At 40.1% G+C, this 14,168-nt stretch overlaps 1 protein-coding gene across 1 annotated transcript in view; it reads right to left on the bottom strand.

The window, feature by feature from the left end:
* Positions 1-14,168, bottom strand: part of ADGRA3 (adhesion G protein-coupled receptor A3) — a 107,253-nt gene that overhangs the window by 50,333 nt on the left and 42,752 nt on the right. Inside the window, exons 4-7 of the mRNA XM_079154777.1 lie at positions 11,140-11,211; positions 7,140-7,211; positions 4,039-4,199; positions 1,476-1,689 (exon numbers count right to left, since the gene is read on the bottom strand). Of these exons, the coding sequence (XP_079010903.1) occupies positions 1,476-1,689; positions 4,039-4,199; positions 7,140-7,211; positions 11,140-11,211 (519 nt within the window). The remainder of the gene's footprint in view (positions 1-1,475; positions 1,690-4,038; positions 4,200-7,139; positions 7,212-11,139; positions 11,212-14,168) is intronic.

The raw sequence follows: 14,168 nt of genomic DNA, 5'->3' as shown, positions 1-14,168 counted from the left end.
AGGATGAAAATCCACCCAGATCAGAGACTGACCTGTGAGCACACACACAATAGGGCAGACACCAAGATATCAGCTGCCACCTACCAGAGTTTGAGTTTATCAAAGCTATTGCCTGACTAAACAAAACCAGCTCTTCTCAGAAAAATGAAATAGAACCCAGAGTTGGGAGTCTCAAACTTTTTCTTCAAAGGCCAGAGAATTTTAGAATTTGTTGGCTAAGAAGCAATATCCTATTATATAAATTATCACTTGACAAATAATACTTTTTTAAATATAGGAAAATATAAACCATACTCTAAAGAAAAATAGTTGATGATTCAGTTGTAGCAGACATTAGAAGGAAAACAAACCCAAAATGAGAAATAAAAGACATAAATGAAAATATGGTTGTAATAAACAGAAAGTTCCAAGAAAGAAATTATAAACTAAAAAATCTGATCTCAGAATTTATCAGACTTCTTGAGAGCTCCAGAAGACTTCTATTTTCTTAAAAACACACACACACACACACACACACTTTGGTGTTTACTAGATTTGAAGGGAGGGAGAATTTCAGATCATAGGGAGAGGAAAGGAAGAAAGAGGGAGGATAAAAGGGGAGAAGGGAAGGAAAAGAAAGAGCACAGAATGAGGGAGGTTTTTTTTTTTTCTTCTCCATTGTATCAAGTTGGTTTAAAATAAATGTCTTAAAGGACTTAAAAAAAAAAAAAAAAAAAAAAAAAAAAGAATTTATCAGACTTTAATCAACTCAAGAGAACCTTGACTTTTTCAACAATTTTCTCATGGCATCTCTGCCCTGGAAGAGTTTGGAAACTACAGCTCTACTGGGATAAAAATTCAAGCCGTGTTTTAGGTAGGTAGATCAACCAGTAAGAAGGGAGAGAAGGAAGGAGGGAAAAAATTCAATGTCTATAAGTAAGGGTTTCACCAAAATAAAATATCTGGTGAGTGATAACACCACATGTATTTTAAGCCTTTTCAATATTTTATAAAGCTCAAATCAACTATTTTGGTGCTAATATCAACCATAGGGTTGACAGTTCAGATAGTATATTCTTTTATGCTAGTAGGTAGAAGTATCTTAAAATGTAGTATCAAACATGAGTTGCTATCCTTAGAATAGCAACTAGTGAAAATCAGGTAATTCCTCCAAGTAAAAATAAAAGTTTAGTAGCAGGAAATAGTTAAGAAAATAAGGTCTGGCACAAAAAAAAAAAAAATGTACATTTTTCTTCTGAAGGCTTGAAGCAAAAAAATTCCCAACTTTTTAAGTGCTTTCCTTTCATAGGTGTTTGTCCAAAAGTGGATGGAATGACGCCTATTTAATTTTAAAAGAGGAATACAGTCAAGAGAACAAATGCCAGATGCAATTTTCAATGCAAGAAGATAAAATATTAATCTAAATTCCAACTAAACATTACAACTCCAAAAGGATAAATAAAATCCAGAGACATATCTTCATCTAAAAAATTTACCTTGCAATCAACGAGCAGTTGTGAATCATGTTCTTTTCAACAAAGATACCTTGCGATTCATCAGTCTCAACGATTCGCCCGTCCTGATACCACAGCACCTGCATGTCCTGATCAATGTATGAGGCCATGCACTGAAAGGGAAGGCTGTCTCCTTCGAACACAACTTGCCGATGGGATGGAGTCATGTAGAATGAGGGCAGTTCAAGGGGTGGATCTGGAGACGTAGAAGACTTGGTAAACAATCATGACAGGGAACAAAGAACATTCCTCAGTAGTCAGAATGCTCATAGTAATGGCTGCCACTGAGCTCAGTGGAGCTGTGGTCTGGGTGCTCCCCAAGGGCTCAGGTGTCGGAAGCTTGGTCCCCAGTGCGGTAATGTGAAAAGTGATGGAGCCAAGCCGAGGGCTCTTAGGTCACGGGGCACCGCCCTCAGGAGCTAATGCTGGTCTCTTAGAGTGAGTCCCTTCTCCTGAGAGCAATTTCCGAGAATAGCCTGAGCCTGCCCCCTAAACTGCTCTCTGGTCCTATCCCGTAATGTGATCTGCTCCCACATGCTCTCCTGCCATGATTCCATCTGCCACAAGCCCCTCACCAGAGGCCAACACAATGGGGTTGCCTGATTTTGAACTTTAAGTGTTGAAAACAGTGATCTACATGAATCCCTTCTCTTTATAAAGTTCAGGTATTCTGTTATAGTAACAAAACAGACTAAGAAAAGTGTTCACAGGCGGAAACAAAATTCAGTAAAATTAAAATGAAACCATTTCATACTCAAGTTCTTTTATTTACAGTTGTTTCTTTTAGGTATTATAAACCTATCAGATGATCACTGAAGCAGACGAAAAGAACAGGCTGTAAAACAATACTTAAATGCAGAGAATGAAACCAGGGATAAGTAGATGCTGATACAATTTTAAAATACATTTGGACATTATATTACCTTTGATTAAAACACTGATTTCTAGTTATAAGAGTAAAAAACACTCACCATGGAAAATTTAGAACATATAAGAAAAAAAATGACCTTTAAAATCCCATATTTTATAATCATGTTTTGAAAAAGGATATATTTCCTTCCAGTCAGAAAAATGAAAAGGAAAGATTTTAAATATGTTTGCGAAAATGTACACAAAAAAAGCCTTTAAAATATTAGTTCATTTGTCTAACACAATTCTATTTTTAACAGTAGTATATCCTAAAGAATAATTGCAAATATGCAAAAATATATACAAAGACATTAATCACTGCATTATTTATGGATTGAGAAAACAACAAGTTAAATATGTAGTAATAAGGAAGCTGTTAAATTATGGATATTCTGTACAATGCATTGGTATGCATCTGTTGTATATATGATAAGGGGATAAGTTTCCATTATTTCAACTTTTAAAAAGTTAGAAAATGTTAGAGAATATTTTTGTCAAAACACAGGAGTCCTGCTTCTTGGACTGAGGAATTGGCTCAGTGGAGAGTCCCTGCCTTCCATGTGTGAGGCCCGTGTGATCCCCAGTATCACAAACCAAACAAACCAAACAAAGGAAAAAGGTGCGGAAGATAACGTACCAAGGTCTCCACACTCCCTATCTCTGTGGTAAGAATTAGACAGGAGGTTTGATATTTTTTTAATTTTTTGTTTCCTTTCATAAATCTTCATTTTCAATGAGCATATTTTACTTGTTAAATAACAAAAATAACGAAAATAAAGAGAAGAAAAATGGCATGATTGTTTCTTTTCAAACATAAAGACTGGGCTGGCATCTCCCTGCATTATTACAGGAATTACTGTGGGTTTACGGGTTGTTTCTGTTCCACTGTTCCCCCACTTAGCACAGAGTAAAGGTGTTATTTCTCCTGTTTTCAGATATTCTTTAAAATCATGATTTTCAATAACAACATATTACCTCACTAATGAACATGTCAAAAGTAATTAAACAGTTCCTCTATTTTTTGAGAACTTAGGATACAATTTATACATAAAGGCTTGAGGATTTACATACACAGGTGATCATTTCCTAAGAATTAACAAGACATTAGATTATCAGATCTAATGGCATCGCATCTCTCTTTTAGGGCCACTGACACTTTGCTGAACTATAAAAACATCAAAAAGGGCTGTACCATGGGGTGGGATGCAGTTCAGGGGTACAGTACCTGCCTCAAATGCAGGGTGCACAGGGTTTAAGCTCTAGCACCACAAAAAACAATCAAAAAAAGGTTATATCATGTCTCACTCCTGCCAACAAACAATAGTTGGGTATCCTGAAACTTTACCACAATCAATAAATTCCTGGTTTGCTGATGCAAAGTGTGAGCTATTTTGAAATTGCTTCTCATAAAGAAAACTTTTCAGAGCCTAAGAACAGCTAACTTAAAAACCAATCAAAAAAATAAGGCTTTCTAATCCAGCTGGCTTACTTGTTGGCATAAACCAAATATTATCAAATCCTCAAAGATTAATGATTGTACTTCAGTTCCATCAAAAGAATTTTACAGTCTGTCAAGAAAAACATGGTAGCAAGTCAAAACATAGTAAATGCTTCTCAGTTTTGATTTCTCCCTTACCGCATGTCAACAGCTCCTGCTTCACCCCGGTGACTGGCTGGGCCTGCAGTGACTTAGGATAAACACACCTGGTGTCCCGAACAGTGATGTTCCTCTCCTTTACCCAGCGATGCATCCACAATATGTTGCAGTCACACAAAAGATACTCAGTCTGAAATTCTCTACAAAATACAAATTAGAGATTATAGCAAAAAAATGAAATGGCACCATGCTGTATCTTGGTTTAATCTTTGCTAGAAAGCACAATACTGCTTACTTCTAACATACCTCTGGCATACAGCACTAACTGGTTGTGGTCATCTTTCTAAGGACCTGTCTTCAACACTGTCCCCCACTGACCTGGGACTCTGCTTTTTGATCAAAGTTGGTATGCAAAGAAAAACTATCTGCCAGACATTCCTCATCCAGGCAACAAGCTCCATGGCTCCAGGGTTCAATACCAACTCCCCATCCCTTTTGTCTACCAAGCCTCTACTTTTGTATCATAAATTTGGCAATAATTCGGGATCTTGAAGCCTTTTCCCAATTTTTCAGCATCACTGCCATGTTCATAGCCTAAAGGTCTAAACGGCTACAATCTTCCCTGCTGATTATGGCAATGAAATAGAAACACACAGTAATATAGGACTATTCTGTGTGGTCATATTCTTTTTAATTTATTTTCTTGAAATTGTAGATGGATACAATACCTCTATTCTTATGTGGTTCTGAGTACTGAACCCAGTGCTTCTCATGTGCTAGGCAAGCGCTCTACCACTGAGCCACAATCCCAGTCCCCTGTGTGGTTATATTCTTGGTGTCTAACTATATTGTACACTCCTCAAGGATGAGAGACTAATTTTAACACTCTCCTTCTCCTGTGCCACAGATGACACCATGGCTTAAAGGATAAAGACAGCAAATCAAAAACATGAAAATAAGAATACTTCATACTTGGACTGGGGACTGTGGCTCAGTGGTAGAGCACTTGCCCAGCATGCCTGAAGCCCGGGGTTTGATCCCCAGCACCACCAAAAATAAATAAACAAACAAGGCTGCATATTTAATATGAAAGAAAATAGAGAACTATCTTTGTATGAGGCAGAAAGCATCACAATTTGATGTTGGACAAAATACCCACAGAACAGATACATACACAAAGCATGGACATAAGCATAACAACCTGCAAACACTCCTTTTGCTAAGCCCTGACTATTCATATGCCATATGCATCCAGCTGCCCCTGTAGCATGGAGAATACAACAGGAAGAACAGAACATACTAAGACAGAAACATGACCAATAAAAATAAATCAACCAGGTGCAAACAGCAAGCCTAAGTGTGCCTGCTCCGAACACCAGCAGGGAGAAAAAGGAAAGAGGGACGTGATGAAACAAAGCAAAGGGAAAATAAGTGTGCAGACAACACTAGAAGAGCCATCTGCTGGCTTCTGATTCCGAAGCTCCACCTTCTGGTCACTTCAGCTCCTAACACTGCTGGGTAAAAACCCCGGCAAGCTTTCCCAGTTCTGGGCATATTCCTGCCAGATGATCCTTCGCCATCTTCCTTACTTTCACCTATCCATCCTCTCTCCTTCCTTCCACTTTTTCTTTTTTTTTAATTTTCCCCCATGGTACTGGGGATAGGACCCAGGGCCTCACCCGTGCTAGGCAAGCATACCTATCACTGAGCTACAATCCGTTTTATTTCATTTTGAGACAGAGTCTCCCTAAATGGCCCAGGCTGGCCTCAAGCTTGCAATTTTTCTACCATCTCCCTAACAGCTCTGAGTGCAGGCATGTGCCACTGTACATGACTTACAATCTTATTTCTGAAACTTCAGAGTGGGCTGGGCTGAGATACAGCTCAGTGGTAGAGTGCTTGCCGAGCATGCTCGAGGCCCTTGATTCCATCCCTAGCACAGCAACAAACAAACAAAAATCCCAAGAAACAGCTGACTTGAGTCCAATACATATGTCAAAAGAAGCGAAAGGAGCTATTTCCACACACAGGAATAGCCCTCTGGATGAGGAAGTAATGGCACCAAGAAGACCAGATAGGAGTAATCTACTGGGACTCTTAAGTGCACACACCTCCTGCAGGATGGAGACAGGTGGAAGCCTAACCCCTGGCTACATTCAACAGCAACTGCTGAACAAGACTTTCAGGTCAGATGCAGAAAAGGAAAGGTGCGGGGGTGGAGCTCAGGGGTACGGCATTGCCTGGCACACTCATGGCTCTGGGTTTGATCCCTAGAACTGGAAAAAAAAAAGAGGAGGAGGAGGGAAAGAGGAGGAAGAAGAAGAAAGAAGAAGAAACGAGGAGTAGAAGGAGGAGAAAACAGAGAGAAGAAAAACCTCAGCACATACTGAGAGAACAGAGGCATCTATCTGGCAGGGAAGAATTTTTCCCCTAGAAAAAGATTCAGTCCCATATATTACAGATAACGAAAATTTTAAAAACAACAGACTTAACTATAATTCCAAGAGAAATTAGTGTAATATAGTTTGGGATAGATTAAGGTTTATCTTGAATTACGTTTACTTTCAAAATAACTCTTGTGCAATCTCTCAGTTAACAAAATTGCATCTGAGGAAAAAATATTAACCAATTCTAAAGCGACAGAGAACTGTGTGAAGCTCTTACACTGACTTCATAAAGCAAGTCTTCTCAATAAACACCCCTAGAAACATTAGTAATAAATTGTAAATTCAGTGTGCAGCAGGGACTGCAGGATAAAGCTAGATCCTCACGATATAAAATACCCCACTACAAAGTCTTTGTAGGGAGGGATAGTTTATACTTTGAGGATTTAATTAGTCAAACAACAAAAACATTTCCTGATTTGAAAAGGAAGTCAGAGAGAAACAATTACCCATTTATTTACTCTGAATATAGATTACAGTGATATGGTATTGTGAGGAGAAACTAGCCATTCCAGTCTGAAATGCATTACTGAGATTTACTCTATGCTTTTTAGTGTTCATGCAGGCCCTCAAGTAAGAGTAAAACTTTTGTAAATTCACAAGGTATTTCTTATGAAATCTTTTAGACCACATAATGAGCAATATTGATTTTCAAAAGTGAGTATATGCTAAGAAGGACAAATAATTCTTACTTACAAGGACCGCAATGAACCAAGATAATCAAAAGTTCCTTGAGACAGTGAAGAAAACAAATTCCCTGAAAGGTTTCTGTGAAAAAAAAAGAAAGAAAGAAAGAAATAATTTCACTTTTAGAAATATAGGTACATACCTAAATGAATCCCACCATAATGTATACCCACAAGAATGGGGACCTATATATATATATATGAAGACATATATCCCATGCTTGTATAATTTTATCAAAATGGATTCTACTTTCATGTATAACTAAGAACCAATAAAAAAAAAAAACATAAGTATGCATCCCTTTTCACTATTTTTTACTTCTCAAAATATCCTATGTTCATTACATAATATTATAAAGAACTCATGAAAGTTGTTTTAACTCTTACAAAGAGAGAGCTACACCCAAGGAAAGGGCTGTGAAACATGGGCCTGTTGCTGGAACAAGTAGAGTCCATCCATCTATTTGCATCAGCACAGCCTCTGGAAATGCAGCAAGGACAGGGTTGGTACGGGCAGGACACCCACATCACATGTGGCCGTACACACGGTGAAAGAGCACCAAAGACCTGGAGCGGGGGGGTATGAGCCCCATTTATCAGATAAGGAAAATGAAGGTCTTGGAAAGGTGACTTGCTCTACATCGACAGGAGGGGACTCAGATTCAGGTCTGTTTGAGTTCAAGGCTTTAGTCTTCTGTGGCATATCTTACTGCAGCTGCCTGGGGGGACTGGTTTCTTGAGGCTACTGGGTTTCCCTCCACTCTTCCAAGATTGGGATGCTGATGTCCACAAGGCAGTGGGAGGGAAGATGGTGACGTCCAGCTCTCAATTTACTCTAAAAAAACCAAGCTGGTATATCCAAAGTCAACAGCAGGTTCCTTGCCTGCGTAACCAAAAGTTTGTTTCCTCCTACAGGGACCTGGAAGGAGTCAGAGGTGACAGGCCCCTGCCTCAAAACCAGGTGCAGTGCTCTGGGCCCTCGTGGGAAAGGTATGTGAGGAGGCACCCCACAGGACTCGTGCTCATCCCTGGGAGCTGACTCTGGCTCCTCAACTTCGGAAGCACCCTGTCTGACACAGCTCTGTGATCCCAGCAGAGTCTAGCCAGAGAAACACACAGCAGATGTTTGTCGAATAAAAGAAAAGACCTTTGGCACTAGAGATGTTGTAACAAACTCAACTTGAGAAGAAAAGAAAAGAATGACTTAATTAAATGAAGAGACTGGAAAATGGAAAAAATAAAAAAGAGGGAGCTACTAGTACTATTTCCTCTGAGGTTGAAGAAATCATTCTTAAACTTACATAAAGTAATAAATTTTTGAAAAACAGGTTAATGCTAGATAAGGATTTTATCTGTCTACCTTTTTCTAAAAGGTACCTTACTAAATTCCCACTGGAATTACTCTTCATGTGTTCATTCAGCATCATTTAAAGAAACCAGCAAATAGAAAAGGTAAACACAAATAAGAAATCACAAGAATTAAAATTTAAGATGCAAGAAGAGCTAAAGAACGGTCTCCAAGATCAGCGGCAGCAACACATGGCCACTGGTGGAAACGGGAACAGAATGGCGGGAGCCCAGGGGCGAAGGAAGACTTGGCATACACTGTAAGGCTGGCCTTGGGCAAATCCTTGACTTCCAACTGCCCCGCATCAGGTAGCTTAGCAACCCAACCCTGTGGTGTTGCACAAGAATTAAACTCCTAACACCCGAGGCTCCAGTCTGAGAGGCTTGCTGCGCCCATTTGACTGAGAGTATTTCTCCCAATTCTGACCGTGAGTTCAGAGGCTGGAGCAGAGGGCGTGCTGCCTGGGTGCCTCTTGGCAGCCAGGAACAGGCAGGGACAGATAGCAATTGTGGTGGCTGCCTACTCAGGAAGCTCACCTGACCTTCAGGAGCCCACAACATTAAAATGGGACAGAGTGCTCTAGGAAATGGCAGCATGATCAGTCTCCACCTCCCCAGGATCTGTTCCATGCTGCTGTAGCATCAAGAACGGACAGAATTCAGAACCAGCGTTCTCAAGAAACAAGGTGAGGGCACTGCAGGGGACGGAGCACTCCTCCAGGGTCCAGGCTGAATCCTTCAGCTGCGGGGACAGTCACACTCATGCAGATGGAGGCCTTGGCATGGAGAGGGCAGAGTGACGGGGCGGCGACAGCTCCTGCGCAGCTGCCGGACAGACAGACGCCTGGCCCTCCCGCCACCATCCTCAAACCTCAGTACACAACCTTCAGTGAGAACATCGTGGGATGGCTTCTTTACATGTTTTAGGACTTTCTTTTTTTAAGCAAAGAAAGTGTGGATAAAATTCTTCTGATCACCATGGAAGAACGGCCTAGGAACTTTTAAAACAAGCAAAATTGAGTATTTGCGAATTAGAAGCGCAATGACAGGGATGCCCTTCCTGGCCTTCCAGAGTGGATACGGAATGTGGATTCTGAACAGGCTGCTTGGCTGATGGGAGTGTAAGTCATGGTAACAATTTAAGAAAACAACATTTGTGCAATTCAAGTGGATGAATACACTTTTAAAAAGTCCTCCCACATGAAATTATATCATTACAGAAATTATTCAAGCTCATGTTATGCAAAGAAGAAATGAGAGATGTAACTGATAAGGCCGGTATGCATTGCTAAGCAGTGGATTCACACTGACTACTAACAGTCATATCTAATTTTTTTTTTTAAGATGTTCACAAGATTCCTAATAGTAAGTTGGGAATAAAAATCCATCCTACAAATGAAGGACTTAGGATAAACAAAAGAATTGCATCCTACAGACACCACTGGGTTCTGGTAAGCATGTTAGGTATTTTGCATTGGAAATCACGGGGGACAGAGCCACCCTGGAGAGTGCCTGCATTACCTTTCAGGAAATCCCACACACAAAACCAATTTTCCCTTCAGAATTGGGGAAAACTTCTATTTGTTTGGCTGCACTTCAAATAAGCAGCTTGGGGTCGGGGAGCACACACAAAATTACATATATTTTGAAACAGGAGACTCATACTCCAGCACCGAGATGCTCACAAGAGAGCTACAGGGAATTAAGAGGGGCACAAAAGGAACCTGAACGGTCACCACAGTGACACACTCACTGCTCCAGTACCACAAAGCTCAAGGAGCAGTGGCAAATGAATCGCCTGCTCCCCTCACTCCCTCCTCTTTATGGGGCTACTTTGTCACTTTCACTTCATTTTCTTTTATTCACTTGTTTTTTCCTAACAGATACATGTAAGTTCCTGTAGGTACATGTTTGTGAATGATGAATCATCTGTTGAGTTCATAAAGGTGTATATTCAGGGTAGATTATTAAAGGAGGACAAAGTGCAATCAAATGACATCTTCATCAACAGAGGAAAGACCGGAAAAATTATCTGCCCTCTATAAGATTGGACTATAACGTGGCCATGCAAAAGCATGAAATAAATCCACAAGTACTTTCTTGGAAAGATGTTAACATGTTGGCAAATATTTTAAAGTAAGCTGCATTGTACAGAGCACTTTTAACATCCTATTCATGTGCTTATACATCTGTGGGACCAACAGAAAGAAAATGTGGAAGTATATGTATCAGATCACTAACAGAAGCTATGCTGATGTGACTAAAACAATGGAGTATTCGTTTTACCTTCACATCTCTGTAAGATTTTATTATTCAATAACATCTAAATTGTTATATTCCAAACAATTATTGGAAGTCATTTCATGTTTAGATACAGGTACCATCCCCAAGATGTCTCAATTATGTATACCAAATATTCCAAAATCTGAAAAAATCCCAAATCTGAAACACTCTGTTCCTAAGCATCTTGGATACAGGCTCCCCACCTGCGTTAACTGGGGACACTGCCTCTCCTTGACTAAACCATGAGTTCCCTGTCCCTTACTGCTCCTACAACCAGGCAGTTGCTACTTCAAGGTGGAACATATCACAGATGTTCATAAATGTTTGGGTACTGGTTCAACTGCCTCCTTTTATTTTAATAGGAAAGAAAAGGTACTTACAGTCGAACCAGATTGGTGAGTCCTCGAAATATGTCTGCATTCAGACATCCTATTCGATTGTTTGTCAGGTCCCTGAGGAGAGATGGGGGAAAGTGTCTTCAATTAGTTCTCTCCATTTATAAAGGTCTCACACTTCCTATACTGGAGAATACCACCTAGGTACCATCAAAGACCTTTCCCTTCTGCATCATTGGGATATCTACCCACCTCAACTGAGATAAGAACAGCACTCAAAGAAAATGATTCCTGCTTGCATTTACTTCTGGTACACAAAATTAAGTGCTACTTAATTATATTTTAAGCATTTACTTCTACCAAAATACTCAAGATAAACCTGGAATAGAAGAGCTGAGGCTCCATCTATATTACTGCCTGGGAAACAATTCCTTAGATGATCCACACAGCTAATTACGCTGGGCACTCAGAGAACGGAACCCAAACCCGGTCAGCAAACAACAGACGAAGGGAAAAGGGTTACTATCAAAAGGATAAAACTTTTATTTCCTCACAAACACTTGACACTCAATGCTTTCTAACTTCATTTCTTAAATACGCAGAAGTTTTAACTGTAATGAATTAATTTTACTTTAGAGATCTACCATTTAGTCTCAAGCCAAATTACTTCAACAATATCTAGGCAATGACCCAATTATTTTTTACAGTCAATCCTAAATTCAATGTTCTAACAAATGCTATTCTTCTAAATATTTTTGCTTCTCCTCAATCTAAGAAACATTTTCCTTTTCATTTATGCAGAATTTTTAGTTAGTATTGGGTTCTTTCTCTATTGACTGTACTGCACACCAAGGATCAAGAATACAATTTTAATTTTGCATTTAATCAGAGACCTGCATTGGTTGTAAGTGAAAAGTTAATGCTGGGAAATAATAACTGACATGTTCTACAACTTCTGACTGGACTGGTGTGCCTTTCATCACTGTTCATCAGTGAAGTAGGAAATACTGCAAGAAACCCCCTCTAACGACAAACATTAATAATCATTAGCTATTAGGCTGCGAATAATTCAATACGCTTTGGATTTCAATGAAAGAATTAGAACAAGCTCTCTAAACAAAACTTTGAGAAGTACTCTTATCATATTTTCTTCCATGTACCTACCCTTCTCTGACACAGGAAGTACACTGACTTTGGGTTACTTTAGGAAGGTGATTTGAAGTGCCCATTTCCAAAAGAAAACTGTCGGATTTCAAACTGTACACTTGGTAATGGCAGAAAAGTGTTAATTTGACATAAACTGTAAGAAGGTGGCATTTAAAGCAGGTACCTACTCATCTAGTTTTTCCCCCAGGTATTCACACGCTGCCTTAAGTAACCCTGGTGGGCAACGGTTTCATAGCTCTGACCTCCTCTAAGGCAGCGTTAGCTAAAAGACCTCAAGCAATACACACCTTCCTCTGTGCTACGTGTACAGCTCAGGCTCTTCAGAATAGTAAAGCTGGGTATTTAATCATGGGGGGGGGCACTTTTTAAAAAATTTTTTACTCCAACAGATCTCCTCTGATTTCTCAGTTTCTCCATTTAAGAAAATTAAGCATTATCTCATGAACTGTTGCTAAAACAAGGACACTGGGTTCTATTCATTACCTTGTCTTAATTCTAAGTTTTAAATGGTATCATCACTATTGATTCTTTAGGAAACAATTTCACTACAGCTATTTCTACTTAAAATGGAATTTAGGTATTGATAATGGGTTTTCATTTGGATTGAGGATCAGCCTGAATTTGTAGATAAAGCAAAGAAAAACTGAATGTCTAGGTTTCACCTACTTCTGGTAGTTTATTTCCAGAAAGCCACTTCATCTTCCTGATTCAAGTTACCTATAAACTAACAGCAAAGGCATGGGACAGTTACAAAAGATCTGTGTGGCTGTGGAGGAAGATGCTCAACTGAATGATAGAAGGCCTCATAGGAAATGGTGCCTATATCCACAAGCAGCTAGCTAACACCACTGCAGAGTATCTACATCCACCAAGCCTACCCAGGACCCCTTCAGCTTCCAAGCTGTGGACCTAAGTTTAATTACAAGTCAGCTGTTTGGAATTAAGAATGTATTTTCTACTGGGAAGAGCATTATACACGGCAATTACTTCCTAGTCAAGAACAGAAAACTTAATGTGTAATGCTATGAAAAAATGCTAAGGTGATGTCCACTACACCATCAGTCTCTAAATTTATTTTAGGTAGTGATACTTGAGAAATTATTTAGGACAAAGAACTAGATGGAGAACCTAAGATATTTGGCAGCATCTTTAACACATCCCAATGAAACTGATTCTTAGAGCAAACAGTCAAGTTTCCTTCAACCTATAAGTCAGCACAGACATCACCAGCATTAGGCTTTCTACTACCAGTGGAGCTGCGAATACAATGGTGTGGTTCACAGAGGGAAGAAGAGTAAGTGATCCTATCTGACAGTACAATGTCACATTCTTCCCTAGAAGTTAAAGGAAAAAATTATTCCAGAAGGTCTAGAAGCATCAGAATCATGGGGAGAGACAGTTCAAACAATGTTCCAGCCCTACAGTTTCAGATAGGGCAGGTCAGGCCCCTACCTGAGGACTCAGTTCCTCAGCACAGGAACCAAGTGCCCCAGCACAGCAAGAAGCCCAAAGGAAGTGCCTGGCCTCCCTGCTGCCCCTCCTCTCCCTGGGGACTCTAACTGGAGGTACCACCTGTTTAGAGCCATGCACGGCACCCCTGTGGGCATCTGTATGATGGAGTCTTAGCAACCCCCAAGACTCTTGGCAGTCAAACAAGCTTCTGCTTGGCCTCTGTGAATAGATGCCATGTCCACATCGGGGCTCTGGGTTGGTACATATGATTCCACTACACCCCTGACTTACCCAGTACCTCTGGAGCCTGGCCCACTCTGGGGTGCAAAAAATGGGCTTGGTGAATTTTTGTTCCCTGCAGTGCCACTGCCTTGGAGACTCTGCTGCCCTGGCTGATCTGCTTTTACTGCACTCACTGCCATGCTGATGCCCACCTAGGACCAGCGCTTTCCCAG

Source organism: Sciurus vulgaris, assembly GCF_902686455.1.
Source record: "Sciurus vulgaris genome assembly, chromosome: 9".
Taxonomy (NCBI): domain Eukaryota; kingdom Metazoa; phylum Chordata; class Mammalia; order Rodentia; family Sciuridae; genus Sciurus; species Sciurus vulgaris.
Note: the sequence above shows the minus strand (reverse complement) of the source record. Positions and strands in the feature narration are given on the sequence as shown.